This window comes from Quercus robur, chromosome 7 (assembly GCF_932294415.1).
Source record: "Quercus robur chromosome 7, dhQueRobu3.1, whole genome shotgun sequence".
Classification (NCBI taxonomy): domain Eukaryota; kingdom Viridiplantae; phylum Streptophyta; class Magnoliopsida; order Fagales; family Fagaceae; genus Quercus; species Quercus robur.
The window spans coordinates 27429583-27452883 of record NC_065540.1 but is presented as its reverse complement, the minus strand read 5'-3'; the positions used below and the strand labels follow the sequence as shown (position 1 = coordinate 27452883).

At 37.6% G+C, this 23301-nt stretch overlaps 1 protein-coding gene across 1 annotated transcript; it reads left to right on the top strand.

The window, feature by feature from the left end:
• The first annotated feature begins 15178 nt into the window (after positions 1-15178).
• Positions 15179-22016, top strand: LOC126692984 (carboxyl-terminal-processing peptidase 3, chloroplastic). The gene is made up of 12 exons (XM_050388817.1): positions 15179-15597; positions 15706-15787; positions 15864-15994; positions 16109-16195; positions 16600-16678; positions 18588-18676; positions 19511-19546; positions 19683-19802; positions 19941-20027; positions 20139-20288; positions 21148-21255; positions 21589-22016. Exons 1-12 carry the CDS (start codon positions 15253-15255, stop codon positions 21835-21837), a joined length of 1563 nt encoding a protein of 520 aa, XP_050244774.1. The 5' UTR covers positions 15179-15252; the 3' UTR covers positions 21838-22016.
• Positions 22017-23301: the final 1285 nt, after the last annotated feature.

Sequence of the window (23301 nt, the reverse complement as noted above, 5' to 3'; positions counted from 1 at the left end):
CATAGAAATATGAAAAAAAAGAAAAAAAGGGGGGGGGGGGGGGGGGGGGGGGGCGCGTATTTGCAGAAAAAACGAGACCGTAAAAGAGAACTTGAATTTTAGGAGAACGTGAGTCTTGCTCCAAGATCCAAGCAATTGGGTCTTTCGGTTTGGATTTTCTTTTTATTGTCAGTCAATGTGAGGTTTGTTAGAGAAAAATGAAACCAGCCAGAAAGAAAATTAAAAAGATAAACATTTTCTTTGCCTTTTTTATGTGTTAAAAATTAGAAGGAAAAAAAAAATCGTTTTAGAATAGGTTAATGACAATTATAATAGCAATAAAAGAATGGGTCACATTGACAATAATTGCAAAATTAGAGGATGAAACTGACAAACTTGAAGGATTTAAAATGATTTATTTTATTTTATTTTTAAAATGAAATTTAATCTTTACTAAACTGGGGCCAAAAAAAAAAAAAAAGAAGAAGAAGAAGAAGAAAAATATTACTAAATATCAATGTTTTCTGTTCCAATAGGTAAACAAAAATGAATTAGATTTTATTTTTATATATAGAGGTCTGTTATCAGTACAACTTTTACCACCATGGCCATACTTGTCATAAAAGAATAGCATTCGATTTACTTCAAATATTCCCTTTTAAAAAAAAAAAAATTAAATGTGGAAAATAAAAATACAATCAATTTTTGATTCAGTTAGGCGGATCTAGCAAGCTGTTCCATTTCCCAACAAAGCACAGCCTCATAAATTTCATGATTACTTTTTCTGGTGTCAATGTTCAGGGTACCTTTATTAATACGGGATAATGAAATGAAATGCCCCATTGGAATTCCTTTATTTTTGAAAAAAAAAAAAAAAACCCGTTGAAACACCAGCCTCTCCCACTTGTGGGATATATATCATTGCTGTATAAAAAGCAAAGTATTGGTTAACAAGGGTAACATCATCTTTTTGCTGATGGGTGCTCTTTTTTACAAAGAAATTTGGGGCACCTTCATTTAATTGTGCTCCTTCAATTTCTTTTTCTTTTTTTCTTTTTTTTGGTTGAGTGGGTGGAAACGCTTTTATCCCTCTTTTGCTTCTTTTTCGCTCCTTGAGTGAAGGTCTCTTTATCTTCCTCTTTCCCATACCCTTTCTATCAATAAAACTTTGGGAAATCCAATCAAAACCTCTCCTTTTTTTTTTTTTTTTTTATTATTATTATTATTATTATTTTTTTATATGAAGGAAAGATGATTACAAAGACAGCTTTTGCTCCAACATTTGTCTTTCACAAATTTATGTTTCTTACATTACATGACATGTTAGGATTTGGAATGACAACTCATTTTACCAACATTTTCAATGGAGATCATGTGCAATATCGTTATTCACACTACCCCTCATTCAATCACAATCTACACAATCGAGTCTCATAGGTCTTTCTTTACAACTTATATGGGATTTGTTAAATTAATGGTAAATGCAAGAATTTTTGTCTCACTTGAGTGTTTTATTTTATATTAATTACAATTTAGCAAGTGTTTGATTTTTTTTTTTTTTTTTTGTTACTTTAAAAGGAAGAAATAATAAATATATAGTAGACTGTAATTAATTGTGTATAAAGTGGAATATATAGGATAAAAAAATATTTTTATTCTTTGGTACCCACATGTAGTGTAGGGAAGTTGCATTAATCCAACGTAAAAGATAATTACTAGTACATGAGGATTCATGGTGGGAAAACGCATGATTGAGAATGTTGTAATTTGCAATGTTGTGAAGAAAAAAAAAAGTGGAGTAGGATTTTGTACGGGCATGATATGGAGGCCTAGCCCATCAATTTAAATATACCAAGAACTCCGAGCCCAATAACAAGTAGTAGGCCACATCGGTCCAAAAATCTACTACATTTCGGGGATGTGACTATTCGGCAACGGTAGTTCTTTAGGGGAAATCGGCTGCTGAGAACCAAATGGCAGCGGGTGCAAGTTTCAAGACAGTCACATTTGTCTTGAGAAGTGGGTCCCATTTGGTCAGGAATATGTCCCAGAAGGGCCCCACCTGCCTAAAAAGCTTCCCTTTTATCATGACAATCCCACTAAGGGAAGTCTATAAATAGAGGCCAAAAGAGTGAGAATAGGGGTTGGAAAAATTGAGGGCGAGAGACATACACGAGAGAAAATTGTGAAGAATAACAGAAGAGGAGGAACAAACCATTAAGCTTGGGATTCCTCGGGGGATGCACAAAAAGGGGTAGGATGACACGGGTGGGACTATAAACTCTATCATTTAGGCTGCTAGATTGGCCTTAGGAGGTCTTCCCATTATAGGAATCTTATTACCCACTTTACACAAATAAATTGGGGGCCTGACCTCAAGACTAACCAGTCACCTTGGGTAAAAATGCTCGCACAATTGGTGTCGTTTGTGGGAATCGCCTACTTAGCTGAAGATCCAGAGTTAGTGTGCTGCTGCCCAAGATGGAGGAGTCAAAATTAAGGGAATCCCTGACGATGCGACTCCCCAAGAACATGCATCAACTTGTGAGGAGGATTGAAGAACATAAAAGACTGAAGGATGATAGGCAACAGAGTAAGGGAAAGGCACCGTTGACCTCACAGTTTAACAGGGACTCACGTTTCGGAGGTTTCTAGTAGAGGCCGAGGAGGGAATCCAAGGCGGTAGAGCCTGAAGTTTGAATTGGAGGAGTGAATGTGGCTTTTAAGGAACAAATCCATAAATGCTCGAGTGGATAAAGAATGAGACATACTTTCGGTGGCCTGGTAAAATGGGTGGGGACCCATCCAGGAGGAACCAAAGCTTGTATTGCACCTATCACTGAGAGAAGGGGCACACAACCGAATAGTGCAGGGTGTTTAAAATTCATTTGGAGCAGCTTGTCAAAGTAGGGCATTTGAAGGAATTTATGGTCGGTTAGGGAGGTAACACAATACGGCAAATGTTAGGGACCCGAGGACATTCACTCCCTCTGCCCTTGGAAATTATTGAAGTTATCCATGTAGCCTCGGTCAATACTAGGGCGAGTCAACGTAAGGGGGTCCTTAGTATCACCCCGCAACAGGGGACGAAGGCCAGTGATCGGCTAGAGAAGAGACTGAGGTTGAATTTAGAGCCAATTCCTTTTGGGGAGGATGATTTGGAGGGGATGTCTCAGCCGCATGATGACGCATTAGTCGTGACCTCGAGGATTGAAGGTTTATTGGTGAAAAGGGTGTTGATAGGTTAAGGGAGTGAGGTTGAAATAATGTGCCTTGACCTAACTAGAGCTTGGGTTTGAAGCAGGAAAACCTCACTAAATATGACATGCCTTGAAAGAGCTTGCCATTGGAGCTTGCCATTATAGCAATTACTAGAGCCTACAATGAACACCGGGGCTGATAGTGCAGAAGAGTTGATATAGATTCAGATCCTTCCATATGAAGATAGGCATTTTCAGATTGGAAAGAGCTTGCCATTGGGAGATCGAGTTGACGTGCTTCTAGCATTGGTGTAGAATGTGGATGTATTTGCGTGGAGGCCTTACGAGGTGCTCGATGTTGATCCTAACTTCATCATTCATCATTCTTGAATGGCTATCCAATACGATCATAGTTAAGAAGAAAAATGGGAAATGGAGAGTGTGTGTGGATTTTACAGATCTGAACCGGGCATGCCCCAAAGATCCTTTCTCGGTACCAAAGATCGACTAGCTAGTTAATGCCACATACGGGTACCAAAGATCGAATAGCTAGTTGATGCCACATGCGGGCACCCAAGGATGAGCTTCCTAGATGCATTTTAGGGGTATCATCAGATTGCCCTAGATCTTGAGGACCAAGAGAAAACATTAATTATAACCCCTGAGGGAAACTACCATTACATAGTGATGCCTTTTGGGTTGAAGAATGTAGGGGCCACTTATCAACGAATGGTGACAAGAATGTTCTGGGATAAAATTAGGAGTATGGTGGAGGTTTATATCAAAAATATGGTAGTAAAGAGAAGGAATGAGGGAGAGCATGTGGCAAACTTGGCCGAGATGTTTGAGATCCTTAGGTGACACAAGCTTCACCTTAACACCAACAAATGTACATTCGGTATAGGTGTTGGAAAATTCTTGGGGTACATGATCTCTAACCGGGGAATTGAGGTGAATACGGATCAAATACAGGCCATACAACAGTTGGTTCTGCTGAGCAACCCAAAAGATGTGCAGAGACTTACAGGGATGATCGCCGCATTGAATCGCTTTGTGTCAAGGTCGATGGATAGATGCAGACTGTTATTTCAATTGCTAAAGAAATGGAAGGGGTTTTAATGGACCGAGGAGTGCAAGGAGGCATTCCAGAATTTGAAGCGTTATCTGATGAGCCTACCTATCTTGACTTGTCCTGAGCGCATGGAGGACCTATACATGTACCTAGCAGTCTCCAATCATGCAGTGAGTGCCATGTTGTTAAGAATTTGGGACGGGGCATAGTGGCCAGTATATTACATCAGTAAGACCCTGGTGGATGTTGAAATATGGTACCTGCCATTGGAAAAGCTTGCTCAGGCTCTAGTCTACGCTACAAGAAAGTTTCCTTACTATTTCCAGGCCCACACTGTCTATGTATTGACTAAACACCCCTTGCAACCACTGTTAAGGAGATCAGATTTCATGGGACTAATAGCTAAATGGGGAACGAGGCTTGGGTCGTTCGATGTGAGGTACAAGTTACGGAATGCTATTAAAGGGTAGGTGTTGGCAGATTTTGTAGTGGAGTTTACCCTAACCATGAATAGTGTGGCTTGGGTTAGTTCAGTTTCATTGAGGCTGTGGCAAGTGTACATCGATGGGGGCATCTAATGCCCAAGGGGTTAGAGGGGGCATTGTGCTGGTGTTACCTGAGGGTATAAGGTTAGAACATTCGTTGAGGCTGAGCTTTAGGGCTTCTAACAATGAAGTCGAGTATGAGGCGCTCATAGCAGGGCTTAGGCAGTTAAGGAGCTGGATTCACAAGTGGTTGGGATTTTTTTTTTTTTTTTTTAGATTCTCATTTGGTGGTGAGTCGGGTAGAAGGAAGTTTTGAGGCCAGGGATCCTCGGATGGCCGAGTATTTGAAGATAGTGGGAATGTTATTGGCCAGTTTCCAAAGGGCGAATGGTATCACAAATTTCATGGAGAAAGAACAACCACGCTGACTTGTTATCCACCTTGGCTTCGTCCATGGACAATTCCGTACCTTGAATGATCTCGGTGGAGGTATTGGAAAAGCTAAGTATAGAGTGACAACTGATTGTCTTAGTGGTCTCGGTGATTGGTCTGAGCTGGATGGACCCAATTATAGCGTTTTTGTCCAACGATTTACTACCAAGCAAGGTTAAGGAGGCAGAAAAAAATTCAAAGAATTTCAGCTCGGTTTTGTTTGAGTAAAGACAGGAGATTGTACTAACGGTCGTTTGGTGGACCATACCTATTATGTCTTCATCCCAAAAAGGTGGATAGCCTCTTAGTCAAGTTGCATGAAGGGATCTGTGGGAGCTATACTGGGGGAAGATCACTACACACTGAGCAATGACTCAAGGATTTTGGTGGCCAAAAATGCAAAGGAATGTTGCTGAGTACGTAAAAAGATGTGATCAGTGTTAGTAGCATTTCCTGAATATTCACCAACCAGGGGGGAACTTGAATCTAATCTCTTGCCCATGACCTTTTGCTCAATAAGGGTTAGATATTGTGGGCCATTTTCCTCGAGCCATCAGCAACAAGAGATTTGTCATTGTCGCTACGGATTACTTTACTAAATGAGTCGAGGCTGAAGCCTTAGCAAATATATGAGATGTGAATTGAAGAAGTTTGTTTGGAAGAGCATTGTAACTAGGTTCGAGGTCCTTGAAACATTCATTTCAGAAAATAGATTACAGTTCGACAGTAAGGCTTTCTAGAAGTACTGCAATGACCTAAGGATCAAGAATCGATACCCCACCCTTGTGTATCCTTAGAGCAACGGGCAAGCAGAGGCAACGAATAAAGCAATAGTTGCTGTAGACACCGTATTTTGTATCTCTTATGACTCAAGCCTTTGTTTCCCAATGATGCTCGAACTCTAAAACCCAAAGCCAGTTTAGAACCCAATTAGATATTTATTTGACTTGAGGAGTGTTAAAATGGAAAATATAACCTTTTAAATAAGCAAAAATCTATTTTTGGAAAATTAAACGACCAAAGTGGCCTTCAGCCTACATACATGAGTCGTGGCCTACGTATGCGAGTTAAAGTATGTGTACGCAAGCACATTCTTGCGTACACAGCTAAGGTTTCAGAAGTATATGAAAGGCAAGTTTTTTGCAATAATGGCTGAGGTTTGGAATGAATCTCACATTATCTGGGAGCCATTCCAAACCCCATTTTTTCAACCATAAAAAACCTTACATGGTACATTTTCAAAACACACACAAATCTTATGAGAAAAACCTAAGATTCACTAGAAAATAGTGAATCAAAAGGGAGTTTTTCATAAAACGCCCTCAAGTCTCTTTTCATTTGATTGAGACCTTTTTTGGTCTCAATCCTTTGAGTTTAAGATTATTAATCACTATTTCATGGAATTGTGATAAATTTGACTGAGGGGAATGGTCAAAAATCAAGCCTAGGAGCTTTTGCTTTAAGGTATGCTTTATAAACTTTTCTTTTTTTCTTTTCTGCTTTAATCTTTGTTTTAATCTTTTTCTTTTGCTTAGTATGCTTAGGTTAGTTTTAGGTTTTCTTTCTATATTTAAGAATGAAAGGTTGCTAGATTTTACGTTTTTGGTTTTTGCTTTGTTTTTGTGTTTATTAGGGTTTCTGGGTAAGAATCTATGTACGCATGATCTAGCTTGCGCACGCAGGCTGAACTCATGCGTACATAAACCTGTTCTAGCGTGTGTGATGTCGTTACCCAGAAAATCCTAATTATTTGTTTTTTTTTTTGTTCTGCCTTCACATGTTTTTTTAGTATAAGCCTCTTTTCCATATGTTTCAAGCCCCATGATCGTTTGTTTGCCTTTTAACATGTTTGTTGTCATCACATGTCAAGCCCCATTCATTCACATGTTCATGCATTGATGCCATAGGTGCTGTGTTGTTGAGAGGTAAGTAAAGGGTAAGCCATGCATTAGCAATGTTCATGCATTTGTGTTAGGATTTTTAGATGTATAATTAGGGTTTCTAGTATGTTAACGTTTTGTTTTTGATATGTTTTGTTTGATGATATGCTTGCTACCATGTTTAAGTTGCTGTTTTGTTTTAGATGAATGCTAGGGTTTTCTTTTATATGTTTGGCTCTCTTTTGTTTGGATAGATGGATATGTATGTGTTTAGGGTTAAAGATGTCATATTGTTTGTTAGATGCATGTTAGTGTGTGTGTGTGTGTGTGTGTGTGAGTCTAGAACACAAGTATTTAAATGGTTTTTAATAGGGTTAAGATATAGGACACAATGATGGGAGGCCATCCTTAGGGTTAGGCAATCTTGGGTGCCTAAAACCTTTCCAAGAGCATATCTAAACTCCAAACCCAAACTTTGGTAGTAAGATCAAAGTTCCTACCTTGAAAGAATGCTATATTCATGGTTCCTAGACCATATAACTAGGTGGCGACTCCAGTTTTAATTTTCCCTTTTCCCTTGCACCCGCAGTTGTCGGATTCAAGAAAAGGTTGGAAGGGGCTAAAGGAAGATGGGTTGAGGAGCTTTCGAACGTGCTGTGGGCTTATCATACAACACCCAGGAGGTCCACGAGAGAAATGCCTTTTTCAATGACCTATGGAATTGAGATAGTGATCCTTGTAGAAATAAGGCTAGAAAGTTGGCCTTGAATTGGGAAGGCCCATACCGAATCACCGCAATGGCGGGGGCTAAAGTATATTACTTGGAGCATATGGAGGAGAGACCACTCCTCCGACCTTGGAACATGAGCAATTTGAAGTACTATCATTAGTTGTAACTATCATGATGGATGTCTTGTGTTGTAAATAGGTTAAAAAAGAAGAAATACGGAATAGATCCGGTTTCTTTTCATTACGTTATGGTAGTTATTTGTTCAGTTATTTTACATGTTGATTATCTGAGAGGATTAAGGACAGAAACCTAGCCTCAGCCTGACCTCAGTCACCGATTAGGCGAAAGCCTAAATGAATTTATTCTAAGGACAGAAGCCTAGGCTCGGCTTGACCCCAATCACTGATTAGGCAGAAACCTAAATGAAAATTTTCAAAGAATAGAAGCCTAGCCTCGGCTTGACCCTGGTCACCGACTAGGTGGAAACCTTAGTGATTTTTTTTCTAAGGAAAAAAACCTAGCCTCGACCTGACCTGGTCACCGATTAGGTGGAAACCTTAAAGAGTTTTTTTAAGGACAAAGGATTAGTCTCGGTCTGACCCCGGTCACTGACTAGTTAAAAGACCCTAATTAATTAATCTAAATTCTAAGTTCTCTTTCAAGGTATATCTCATACATCCCCCGTACATCCACAATAATTATTAACGATTTTTCATAATGTTATCCGAAGATCGTAATAATGAAATTCTTGGATCAAAGGGCTCAATTACAGAGATATATGTCAACCATCAACACTTGAGATCATTTTTGAAATTATACGAAATGAGTTTAACCGAGCATACACACTTGCAATGTTTTCAATCTCAAAATTCAATAACTAAAGTATTGTTCAATACAATAGGCAAATATAGGATGAAAAATAAAGCCTAGCATATTTGAAAAAAAAAAGTGACAAAGAGCTATTAGTGGTTCGATGCATTCATGGGGCTGGGCCTTGTACAATAGTAGGGGATACGAAGGAAACTTCTCCAGAAGTTGGGAGGGTCGGTGCCAGGTTAACTTCAGGGGCATTCGAACCCTAAGGGGCAACGTTGGTGGCCGGGTTGTCCACGTCAATCACCTCTACATGAGAGTTGTTCTACTTGACCAACTCTGTCATACTGGGGCTCTCCCCCTTCTTTATCATCTTTTTCCTTGGGCTACTCTTCAGACAGGGCTTGAACGAGTGGGTTGTTAGGCAGGGGTATTTGAGCGGGATCCCTGAACGGAGAAGACTTAGGGAGGTTAATAGTGTTCACGACTGCCATCTAGCCTTCAAAGAACTTGAGCCTCCGCGCCTTGAAGACAACTTTTTTGCACAAGTTCTTGACGTTTGTGAAGCCCATGTTATAGAACGCTTGCTTGTACCTCTTCATCGTCTCCTTCAAGTTGGTGAGCTTCTTGTCGTGGGCCGAGACTATACTCTCGACCTGGGCCAGCTTGGTCTCGGTTTCCCTAACTTATCCTGTAGCTCCGCAACCTTCTGCTTGGCTAAATCTTGGGCCTTCTCAGCAGTCGTCACCCTCTACTCCGTGGTGGCCAACTCAAGGACTTTTTCGTTCAAGGTGGACTTAAACACTTGCTTCAGGGCTTTTTCCTTGTCTACTTCCTCCATAGCAACCTTGAGCTGACCTTCGAGGATGTGGGTCATTTGGGCGGCTCAGAATAGTGACAAAAAGGAACAAGGGGTTAAATATGACCTGAGGACTAACACTTAAGAAAAAAGAAAATGGGGCACTTATAGCTATGATATGCCACTTCAATTTAGGGCAATGTCATCATCCCAGCAACCTGAGTAGTGTTGCATGTCTTTAAGCAAGAGCAGAGCTTGGCCAAGGCTTTTTGCAACTTGACCTCCTAACCCTGCTCCTTCAAGTTTGTATGGAAGAGTCGTTGGGAAGAGGTTTGCCCCCTAACATGAAGGTGTTGCACCACCTTAAGAAAGGGGATCCAAAGGTGGGAACCACATTGGACCCAATGACCATCGGTTACTCGATGGGCCTTGTTTCTGAAGAAGTTTCCATGGCTGGCGGAGTCATTGTGGCGACAGAGACTGGGGTAAGGGTGTGCTCGATGGTAGGAGCATCGGATCTTGTGGAAGGTTCGTCGGAAACCCTCTGCCTCTATCTGTGAGGGCAGGGTACAAGGGGAGGTGTTTGTTAAGGAGTTTTCTATGGGATTGATTAACCCCCGACAGGTTAGGCACCTGGGAACCAGCGCTCGAGGCTCATGTTGCGCCTTTGTACCATGTCATTGGTTGGTTCAGGGACGATGGGATCCTTAATAGGAATGTGCTCGGCTCTGCCATGGAAGACTAAGTCCGCCAAACCATCTTGGGCTAGCACTAAGGAGCCTTCTCTTATAAACCGAGGTCCTCTCTCCTTAGCTTCACCCACTGTAAGGCCCCTTGGTAAGAATCTAGGTAGGCGAACGTCAACGTACGACAGTAAAGGGCTACCAATCGTTAAAGTAGATTTGGTATCTTGGTAGCTAGTATAGGAGGGAAAGCAACTGAGGATCAGGTGTGATGCCCTGAGTTGCCCATCAAAATGCATGAAGATTTCCAACCGCAGAACAAAGTTCTGGTCTCTTACATGAACGATGTTGAGGTCCAGTTTGAAGCGCTTGGAAATTTTATAATAAACCAAAAACAAGGTCAGTACAAATGAAAGCTAGCAAAAAATATTATATGCTGAATAACAGGTATAGCAGAGGAAAAAAAAATTATGTATATATATATATATATGATGAAATTTATACAAGAAAGGGATAAGGGAAGGCAGGACAAAGGCAATTAACCCTACACTAGGTGTGCTAGGGAAGTAAGAGTATCAACCGATTTCCCACGGTGACGTGGGGCACGTAAGTTCACCAGCAAGCCAGTTCTCGCTCACTTTTACGAACACCCTTGCAGAGTTCCTATTGGAATTGGGGAGACACGATATTAGCCTCATTGTGGGATTGCGAATCTTTAGGTAATAACTGGTCTTGAGGCCACTGTAGATACTATACATGAAGTTAATGTCATGATGGTTGAGCCCTAGACCGTACAGGTTATTTAAGTGAATCACACTATTAACTACCCTATAGAAATTAGGGAGACACTAATCGGGACACTACTCGGGGCTAAGATTGTAGAAACTAAAGGTCCGAAGCAACATGGGGTCCATGGGGAATCTAACCCTGCCCTTGAGGATTGACATAAGGGGGAAGAAAACCACCCTAGGTAGCCTATCATTCTCAATAACCCCTTCATGGCAGAATTTGACGTTAACATCTCGAGGGATGTTAACCTAGCCCTAAAGGCCGTCAAAGCGGCCTGAGTCCTAAGAAGGTGTGCAAAACCCATTTTTAGGGGCAACTAAAAGAAAAACTAGGAGAAATAAGGGAGGACGCGGCAAGTAAGGATTGAGAGAGAGAAATGAAATAAACAATCTGGCCAAGGGAGGTTAGGACGTATTTTATAGGGAGAGAGAGGCTTTAAACGCTTTTGGAGGGAAAAAAGTTAATGACTTCCCCTAATTATCCGTTACACGCTCGTGCCTCGGTATATGAAACAACAGTGAATCCTGACCATTCGATGTGATAGTTGCTGTTCTGCGTGTAAGGAACATAGATAGACCTGTCTATCACATTTAATGACTGGCGATTGGTTTTTTTCTTTTTTCTTTTCAAGAAGGGCTAGTACACTGAGGAAATCATCCACCGACATGAGATCTTAATCCCGACCATCTCCCTATCGACAGGTAGAGGTTAACCACAATCCCATCCCCATGTCATGGGAATGAAATCCCCGGCCGGGGGGGGGGGGGGGGGGAGGGGGGTGCTATTGTATGGGCATGATAAGGAGGCCCAGCCCATTAGTTTAAATATATCGAGAACATCGAGCCCAATAACAAGTAGTAGGCCACATCAGTCCAAAAATCTACTACATGTCGGGGATGTGACTGTTCGGCAACGGTAGTGCCTTGGGAGAAATTGCTTGCCGCAAACCAAATGGCAACGGGTGCAAGTTTCAAGATAGTCACACCTGTCTTGAGAGGTAGGTCCCATTTGGTTAGAAATGTGTCCCAGAAGGGCCCCACCCACCTAAAAAGCTTCCTCATTATCATGACGACCCCATTAAGGGAAGTTTATAAATAGAGGCCAAATGAGTGAGAATAGGGGTTGGAAAAATTAAGGGCGATAGACATACACGAGAGAAAATTGTGAGGAACAACAGAAGAGGAGGAACTCCTCATTAAGCTTGGGACTCCTCAGGGGATGCACAAAAAGGGGGTAGGTTGACATGGGTGGGACTATAAACTCTATCATTTGGGCTGCTAGATTGGCCTCATGAGGTCTTCCCATTGTAGGAATCTCATTACCCACTTTACACAAATAAATTGGGGGCCTAACCTCAGGACTAACCAGTCACCTTGGGTAAAAAGGCTCGCACAGATTTCATTTGTTTAGGCAATTTTTTTTTTTTTTTTTTTTTTGGAGAATGAATCGTACGAAAAATATTTTTTGAATAATGACTCAATTTCATGTGTTTTGTTATGACCTTGAAATGATTTCAAAAACAATTTATATCATTTGATTTACATGAAAAATCATTAATGTTTTATATAATTAGTGCAGTGGTGGTGGATGTGGTGGCAATGATAAACGCCACAAGTGTGGTTTTGGTGTTGGTGCAAAAAATAGAGATAGCATCATGGTGGTAGTGGGTGCTAGTGGGGGTGGCTATATGGCAATTGATATGATGGTGGTGATGACAACAGTGGATGGTGGTGGTGACGATAGTCATATTCAAAGTGACTAGCAGCCAAGAATAAGAGAAAGAAAGGAAATTTGGGTCATAATACTCTTGTTTTATTCTTCATTCTTCATTTATTAAATACAGTGTCTCAACAAAATCAGCAACAAAAAATATATATATATATATATTGATAATTATTAAACAAAGTATTACATCCGAATTCAATCTCCTAATAGTTTTTCTATGATTCTACTACGCCTCTTAAAGGTTAAGAAGTTTTATTTTTTATTTTATTGATAAGCCTATCGGTAACATAATAAGCAATCAAAATATTATTACTTGTGTGCCCAACCCAACCTTGACAAGGCTTATAACCTCATCCAACGGAATGGACTCCTTCAATTCCTCTTCTGCAGCTGCTTGAGATTCCTCAAACTTCATACCCACAGCTTCTTGCATCTTATTCGTATTTGTCTGAATCTTAACATTAGTGTTCACAAGTCACAACAACAACAACAAAAGGGGGAAAAAAGACCGTTCTCTCTCTTTAATTTGGTCTGTTTCCTATTTATAACATGAAACATTTTTATTGTCTAATTGTCTACTAGAAGATATGATCCCATTAAATCAAACGGAACGTGGATGAAAATCTAGTTGCTTAATGTTTCTTATTTGAATAAGTTGATAATATAACTACCCAAAGTAGTATCAAAGATACTCCCAATGAGTTGAGTTAGATGGTACCTTTCTCATACTCTTTAAGTGTATGAAAAAGATGCAAGGACCTCTTTTTGAGCCCAGAGAAAGGAGTGTGGAATTTATGTAGTAATATTTTTAGCCAGTAAAAAAAAAAAAAAAAGGGTAAAAAAAAGGATATTGTAGATCAATGAAAATGGGCGCTGCAAATGCAAGATGATAATAGAAAGGGGATATTCTTTTGTTAGTAACCGGCCAAGCCCAAGCTAGAGGAGCGTTTGTCATTGGGCCTGACCCAACGCAACTTAGTGTAGATCCTGGGTAAGTCATGACAGTTTTTGTTGGCAACTTAACATCCAATCCTCATTTAGGAGACACCAGAACTCTTGCGCGCTCTCTCACTCCCCCTACGAGTAGATGAAGATTGGTTCGTTGATTTGAAGATATTAATGTACATTTGTGCGGTTAATTCAATTAGTAAAACTTTTGATAATTAAATAAGATATTTGAAATTTAATTTTCGTCTATGCTAAAAATTAATTAGTGTTTTGGTCATTTTAGTTCTCTAAATTTATTATTATTATTATTATTATTATTATTATTGTCTTAACAAAAAATTTCAAAAATCTAATATTTTCCACGCCCCCATATAAAATTAAAAAATTATAGAAAGAGAGAAAGACAAACAAAATAAGGTAAGGAAAACAATAGGTTGAATCAAACACATACCCATGGTTTTGAAACCCGGTGGCCAATAAGATGTGCATGGTCCAATGGTTTGCATGTGGGACATGTTATTTCACTTGCTGAGAGCAAGTTCAAGTCTTGCTCTGGTCCGAGTTTAAAAACAAATCACATACATGGAAGAGTTTGCAACAAATATGAGAGAGAGGGAGAGAAAGAGTCAAGATTTTTTGTGTTTGACGTGTAATAAATAAAGCAAGGGGTAATATTGAGTATTTACACAAATAGGTGAAGGGTAATTTAGGAGAGGGAAAAACTTTATAACGTGTGTGCAGGTAGAAAACGCAGAGCATTAAAGTTTTACCAAACACAATAATTTTTTAGTTTGAAAATGTAACTGTGATTTTGGCCTTTGAACGATGAACCAAAAAATTCTGATTATCTAAAACCCGAGTGTGCTTCCATAAGTGTGTGTTAGGGAAATTCCTAGTTTCTCTACTATTCTTTTTTATAATTTATTTTTATATTCTTAACTTTTATAATTTTTGAATAAAAGGTTATATCCTTTTTAGAATTTGATCTATCATGGTTTTGACTTATTAGAATGTGATTCAAGGAATATTTAAATATTCGAGAGGTCTTATGGTCTATTGGCATCATGCTCTTGGTATGAAAGGACTACTGCTATATTTTATTAAATAAGAGAATTAGAGTTTGAATCATTCCTCATCTATTATTATAGCTATTAAATTAACTACTAAAAAGAGAAAAAGAAAGACGAGGGTTGGTGATGTACAACATTACTAGTAATACCAACCATGATCCATAATTAATGAACTTTTAAGTTTTTGGGTTAACTTATACTACTCTTTCAAATTAATTAAAACCAGAAAAATAGTGTAGGATGCTATAGAGCTTTCATAGCTAGATTTTTTTCAAGATACCTAGTAGCACAATGTTACATAACTAGATTTGAAAAAAATATATATATATATATATAAAATAAAAGATGAAATGACTATATTGATTATTGAATGTAAAGAATAATATTAAAATTATATGACTGAATTAAATATAAGACAAAAAAGCGCAATTTGCAATTTAATAAAGAAAAATTGAGTCAACTATATTCATACATACTGGCTGGCATACGCAATAAAGCTTAGAACCACACGCAGAGGATTCATGTGGGCCCCAATCGGAATCTCAACAACACAACGTCTTCCTTACTTCTACGTTTAGCTATAAACAAAAGGCCAAAGTTGAAAGCTTTACTACTGGACATTAATTCGTGAGAGTCTTGCCTTGGAAATGGTAATGGAGGCTCTACGACCAAACTTGAATCTCAAACCAACCCATTGCACATGCACACCAACAATCTCAACCGAGTTCCTAAGACCCACTTCACTCTCACTCCGTTCTCATCGATTTTCATCCTTAATAATACGAAGCAAGAGGTGGAGGAGTAAGTTGAGCTGCATGTCAAGCCACAAATCAGACCCATCAATTTCTGAGGAACAACAACTGATCAAATCAATTGGAAAGGGCCTGTTTGGGTTTGCCGCTGCAGCAGCTGCTTTACTATCAGTCTGTTATGATTCCCCTGCTTTCTCTGAGTCTCTCACTGTCGCTTTTCCTGTTTCACGGGCTCAAGAGGTGTTCTTTTGTTTTTGTTTTTGTTTATATGGTCATTCAAATTAGTGAATTGCTTAGTTAAGTAAATAAGGTGGGTGTTTTTTTTTTTTTTTTTTTGTGCTATGCTAGGTGAATACAGTTCAAAGAACTCTTGTGGAGGCTTGGGGTTTGATTCGAGAAACATTCATAGACCCAACATTTAATCATCAAGGTATCTTAGTTGTTAAGGTTTCATTAAATACCTCTGTGTTTTTGTTCCTAATTCGTGATAATTCTTTGTTTTGTAGATTGGGATTCAAAGTTGCAACAAACAATGGTGGAAATGTTTCCCCTGAGGTCATCCGATGCGGCGTATAACAAAATCAGTGCAATGCTCTCTACACTTGGAGATCCATTTACTAGGATTATCAGTCCTAAGGTCTAGTTCTCTTATATATTCTTAATATCACTATGTTTTCCTTTTCTTAGTTCTAGCTCTTATATACATATAAATGGTATTATGATTTATCTAAGAATGCTATTTTACTTGCAGGAATATCAAAGTTTCAGAATTGGAAGCGACGGAAATTTGCAAGGGGTCGGCCTTTTCATAAATGCTGAACCAAGAACGGGCCATTTGGTTAGTCACACAAAATAAATCTTTTCTTTTTTAGATCTTTTCATAGCAGTTACAGTTATTTACTGGCTGATTTTTGGAAATTAGACAAATTTCTGCTTTAAAATTTTCTGTGTCCATTTTATACGAAAATCATAACTAGTGAGAACAAGGAGTTATCTACTTTCCCTGTCAGGCAAAATCCTTGGTGATTTCATAGAACGTGATCAAAATTTATTGCAATTTATTTTCATTATATGAATATATTAATTTAAGCAACCTCTATTAGATTATGGATTAATCCAAAAAAAAAATTCATTTAAGAAGGGGGGAAAAGGGAAGAGAGTGTAAATCTAGATGTTTCATTGCTACCATTGCTCATCATATGTTCAAGCACCAGATTGATTTCCTTGTTGTTGACATTGCAGGTTGTTTTGTCTTGTGTAGACGGTAGCCCAGCTGCTCGTGCTGGCATACATGAAGGAGATGAGTTGATTGAGATTAATGGTATTCTGCTAACTGAGATTTCCCTTTCATATGGAGTCTTTATATATAGTGATTGAATGAAATAATGACCTTGCCCATCATGGTATGCTGTTGCAGTTACTTCCAAGTCCTATGCACTAAGCTTTCTCAAGGGAACACCTCTTTTTGAGGTTTATAAAATTAGCATTACAATTAGTCTTTAGTTGCCGTATTTCTTTGCTTATATATGCTTAGATTTCTGTTTTATTACTGAAAATAGAATGTTCCTTGTCCCTTTTTGGGGAGCATTATGCATGTGTTACTGAAATTTTTGGAGGATGAAAAATTCTAGATGTCAAATGGCAAACGCACATAAAACTAGAGTTCTTGTAGTTTGATGTTTGACTAGTTTCAAATAGTTTTACCATATCTTTTTGAAGAAGAACCAACTCAAAACCTGGCTCCAGGTATTTATATTGGCAAAAATGTGATCGCACATTTGTCTTAGGTTCCATGAATGGTAAGTATGTTTTGGGCTTTGTGGAGCCTAGTTGTGTTTAATCCGGATTATGACCCGATCTGAAATAATATTGTTACGGTTCTTAATTAGAGATTTTCTGAGACTTAGTTCATGGAACGGAGACTTGGGCCGATAGGCTTTTGGCCCGTTTTGTAGCCCATTGTGAAACTTGTGGTCAGGATATAAATACTGTTGTTTTGGAGATTAGGGTTTTGATGTTGTTATGAGAGAGAAAATTAGACTGCCATATCTTGTATTTTTCCTTGAGGATAGTGAAATCCCTACAACTCTGTGGACGTAGGCAAATTACCGAACCACGTAAATACTGTCTTGTGTGTGATTATTTTTCTTGGTGTATATTTTTTCTCTATTTTTGCATCTCACAAATCTGAGAATTTCATGCATATTCCCTTTAGTATGTAGGTGCCTTCCTGTCCTCACAAACCTCATGCACAAGGTAGGCACTTTCAAACAAGAGTTAATGTATTAGTATCCCTTAACAAGCATTCTTGGTGCTGAAATAATGATAGTCATACACATAAATTATGATTATTAGATTATATAATGCCTGTGGAATCTAGTAAAACTTGAATGCTCACAAGTAGAATGGATATCCATGTTATAACCCGAAGAATGGAATACAAATGACAAGAAGTAATTGTTCTATAATATGCATATTATTATTATTACTTATCAAAAACATAATTTGCATACCACATCGCTAATTACCAGCAATTCTGCATCTTTGATATCTCTATAATTAATATGGAGATCTCAAAAAGAGGTCCATCTGAAGCTATAACTGAATTCTTTTGAAATATAAGAGACACACCATACAGTTCTTATGTCTCTTGTATATATAGGATTCATACAAGAGACACACCAAAAACTATCATAAAAAATTAAAAAGATAAATAAACTCAAAACAAAATGGATAAAGAGCAGCAAGTAGTGGCACACATCCAATAATTATGGGAATGCAGGAACACAAAAGTACATTTCATTTTTAATTTACCTTGAAGTACATCATAGGTTTGTAGGGTATAGTTAGCTGAAACTAGAGTGAGTAAAATTTCAAGGCACATCACTGCCAGTATTGGTAGCAGGCATTTTCATGGTACGACAACTCAAGTATTTATTTTTTTGAATTGCTATTGCATAAATACTTAAATGGCTAAGTCTAACCACTTGCTTTGGCACGTCTGCAGTTATTTATACAATTTTACTTTATCTAAACATTTAACTCAAAGTTTACAATGCATGTTGTTGTAATCTACTATTTTCCTTTCAATATGTGTTTCTCTTGATTGTCTATGGAGAGCAATTTGTTTTCTGGAGAGGCTGGAGGTTTCTTATAAAGGGCATAATTTTTCCAGCCTAATATTCATCAACTTATGTCATCTGAGTTTTGAACTCTCTTTGGGATTTCAGGGGAGAGGCTTGATGGTGTTGATAGTGAAGCAGCTGCACAGAAGCTTAGAGGGCGTGCTGGAACAATTGTTACTGTAAAAGTCCACAGTGTAATTATCATTCTCTCTCTCTAACATAAATTTTCTTTTTTTCTCCATTCTGATACATGTTGAGGATGACCATTTAAGAGTGTCATAGAATTCTTTAGCACTTATCATGCTAAGCTTCTTTCCGTACTACTAAATTTACAAAGAAGAAGATTCAATTATATAGTGTTTTTCTATAATAATAAGATCAGGCCTTTATTTTTTCTTATACGGAGAATTAGTATGTTAATCTATCAGTACGAAAGGAGAATACTGAATGTATATTGCTTCCAAATTTTGGTTCATACTTCATGGTATGTTATGGATTCTCAATTCTGTGTCCCCAAGGATGTTGAATTTGGAAGAATTTGACTATTAAATACTTACCAAAAAAGAATTTGACTCTCATGTACATGCAACAGAAGACTTGGTTAAACATAGCATTCTCCAACTGCTGAACCAAAAATTGGCCTCTATTCTTCATTCCAACTTTAGAGTTTCATGTCTGTTAGTGAATGCCTTTTAGCTGAATAATTTATGAGGGATGATTAACCTTAAGTTGTGGAAGAATGAGGACTGTTGAATTTTAATTAAATAAAAAATGCAGGAAGATTAGAACATTCAAGTCAATTCATTTTGTTAGTACTTGTGGACAAGCTTGTAATACTAAGACATCAGACACTGCATATTTATGGTAAGTCTCCGTATGTATTTATTTTTTGGGCTTGTTGACTGATGCAAATACTTTCTAAGCAGCAATAATTGTTCTTGATTCTGGGGAATTTTTCTTTTTGAATTGTAATCTGATCTTCTTAACAATCTCACATCCCTTAACTAATACAGTTTTCTGTTTTCCAGAGCAAAGATTTGGGAAGTGATTCTAGTATCAGAGAGGTAATGACATGGAATTGGTTTCTTTCTGACTGTATAGAAAGAAAGCCTAAAATTATAGTTTCATGCACTAGCATGCATCCACCCTGGCTTGTTATATTCTTTAACTGATCTGGAAACTTGCATCATCTGCTTGAAGGTCAAAATACCTCGGGAGTACATTAAGCTTTCTCCCATATCCAGTGCCATCATCCCTCATAGAACAGCAGATGGCCATCTGACAAAAACTGGTTATGTGAAGCTGTCAGCTTTCTCTCAGGTAGTTATAACTTAAGAGTTCCACGTCTTTTTATGATTTTGCATTCTATAAGGAAATCTAATGGATCATTTGTTAAGTGTTCAAATTATTTCTATGATTTTTATATGAATCATTAGAAGCCTTTCTGTTTGATGACAGACTGCCGCTGCTGATATGGAGAATGCAATTCAAGAAATGGAGAGTCAGGACGTTCGTGCATATATACTTGATCTGCGGAACAATCCTGTAAATTTTCTTACCTTATATTTTCAAATGGAAAAACATACAAAGTTCATTTTCTTACCTTGAGTTTTAGTTCCATAATTTTTTTCTTGCTTCTTTAAACTCATTCAACAGGGAGGCCTGGTAAAAGCAGGGCTTGATGTTGCTCAAATATGGCTAGATGGGGATGAGACTCTTGTGAATACAATTGATCGGGATGGGAATATGTCACACATCAGCATGGTCAATGGGCATGCTATAACTAATGATCCTCTTGTTGTGCTTGTAAGTATCTAACTTTTATACGTGTAAACTTCATATCAACAGGAAGCCATGTAAATAATTCTTGATTCTCCTATGTAGAAGAATTTGCATGAACTTCACTTAATAATTTTTTGAATCTGTGCATCATATCCTAGAATCATATTAACAAATGTATGTGCAGATCAATATATGATTCACATATAGAACTTGTTTAATTAGTCAATGAATTTGAAAGGTTCCCAAGTTTGTGTTCATGCAAGTAAAATTGCAAAGAAATGAACTTGAAAATGATTAGTATCCAATAAAGCTAGGTCCATTTTAGGATTCCAGTTCGATAACTTTAAACCAATTTATTCATTTAAAAAGTTTGTTGTAATTAAAACTTTTCTGTTCTTGGGTTTGTCTTATAAAGATCAGCACTGGGTTGAAGCTGGTTGAATTTTTAACCCAAAATGACCTTGGCCGGCCAACATGGATCAACATAAACCGAATTATTTTCATGCTATAGATGTGAGCTCTCTACATGCTTTTGCCAATAACCTTTAGGTCCAATGGCATATCATGTTGTTTGCAATGGATTTACAACGGAGATATTTTGGATTCAAATCCCCCTTTGCCCACTTACAATGCATCAAAAAACTCTCGCTTTGGATTAAAACCCCCCTTGTATCATTTTAAACTGATTGTTTTATCGTTCATTCTGAAAAATATATCGATGTTCTAGTTGATCCTTACATGTCTGAAATTGATATCATATGCATGTTGGCCTGAGTATTTAGTGATAAAACATGCGAGGGAGAGAACATAAAGCAATTTTTTTGGGGGTACAGTATCAAGCCCTCAATAATTATGATTGCGTATTAATTACCACTTGAAACAGGTCAATGAGGGAAGTGCAAGCGCAAGTGAGATTTTGGCAGGAGCACTACATGACAATGGTAGGGCTATTCTTGTTGGGCACAAAACCTTTGGCAAAGGAAAAATTCAGGTATTTTTTTATTCTTAACTTATAAAGAAATACAGATTCTTTACCTTATTATAGCACTTCCCAAGGATTTAACATATTCAAGCAATTATCTTTGATTGATAATGCTCAATTGAAAAATATTAACACAATGCGTGCTTCTAATGAATTCAATGGCAATCAAACACTAGAACTTCTGGTTATACAATCCCTGGCATGTTCAGTGCTAACTTTGCTCTTTCTTATCTGCATCACTACAATTTCTAACCTTGCACCTTTGTTAAGCTTAAATCACAGGCCACCATAACTGTTTTGAGCTTATGTTGCATGGTTTTTAACTGATGAGTCTTAATACAGAGTGTGACAGAGCTCCATGATGGGTCAGCTCTGATTGTAACAGTTGCGAAGTACCTATCTCCTGCTCTACATGACATAGATCAGGTTGGCATAACACCCGATGTGCAGTGCACAACAGACATGCTAAATTCTCCTAAGGATTCGTTGTTAAAGGATAAAAGCTCTATTTCATCACTGGAAACTGATTCCTGTATCATGGTTGCTGAGCATGAGCTGGACATTCAACAGTCCAAAGGGACTGCCACTTGAATAAGTAGCTTTTTACCATAGAAAATCAACGTATAGATTCTTTAGAAGAATACACACATTACATAGCCACAACTTTCTGTTGTGCATGTGCCTGTCTATTGTAATTTAATTAATGGTGACATTAGAACTCAGTGTATATGTATAGGTTATTCAAAATTTAGAAAAGAAGTTTGCTCGAATTTTTAGTGATTTTTTCACAAATTTTATACAAGCTTTCGACTATTCTTTCTGGTATCAAATGGTATTTATATCAAAGTTTATTTGAGATGATTTTCATTTTAGCAGCCCTCAGAGACCCGATAATCATATTTCAACGAAGAAATAGTTAAAATAAAAATAAAAATAAATAATATATGCTTCATGGAATCTTCATTTCACTGTACCAGATAAAAATAAAAACTAAAATGCAATTTAATCCCTTGGATATTTACTGCGATTGTGAAATTAGTCTCTAATGTTTAATTTTTATCAATCTAGTCCTAAAATGTGTCAATCTAGTCCATCTATTAATCTGCTCCTATATAAATGAATTGAAAATATACATCTGAGAAATGCGACATTTAATAGGTTTTAAAATAATGCGCAAAAAAAAAAATATATATATATATATATATATATATCTGATGAATAAATTTTTTTTTTTAAATGTTAGGTTTTATTTGTTAAAATGGCTATTTTTAACCAGCTGCACTCGTTCAGAATGACTTAAAAGAATATCATCAAGAAATAACAAAAACTAATAAAGTAGTGACTTTTTATAAAAAGTCATTAAGATGTATTATAAAATTCAATAAGTAAAAAGGAATTTTATTATTATTATTATTTTTTTTTTTTATTATTATTAACATCATGACCATTATTTCATCGTTTAATGAAAAAAATATAAATAAAGGAAAATAAACAAGAAAGAGTGAATAAAATGACAATCCAGGTCCCTCACAAATCGCAAAACCAAAGCGAGACAATAACAACCCATTAATCAATAGAGCGAGCGAAATGGTAGCTCAGTGCTTAAAGAGAGCAAGAAGAGAGAAGACAATAGAGAATCCCATTACAGCGGCAGAAAGCGGTGTAGAATAGCCGGCACCTGTGTCCATTGAGGGAGAGGGAGAGGGAGACGACGCCGTATCGGATGAAGCCATAGAGAAGAAAATGAGAGCCACCAATTGCAAGAAAAGCATCAATGCCTTGGAGTTGCTACCCTGAAAAGCCATATAGATGGACAAGAAAGAAAGTTATTGTCGAATTGAAATTTGAAATGAGGTAGAAGACACAGTGAGAGTCACTTGATCGATCAGGTCAGAGGTATATATAGATCGAGTATGATATGTGATTATTTGTGGTTTGATATACATATGTATATATAGAGAGAGGAATATATGTTTTGTACGTGGAGCCATGCTGAATGTTGAGACAGCTATTGCTATAGCTGTTGCTGAGTGAGCGGGTTGCCACGGTTAAACG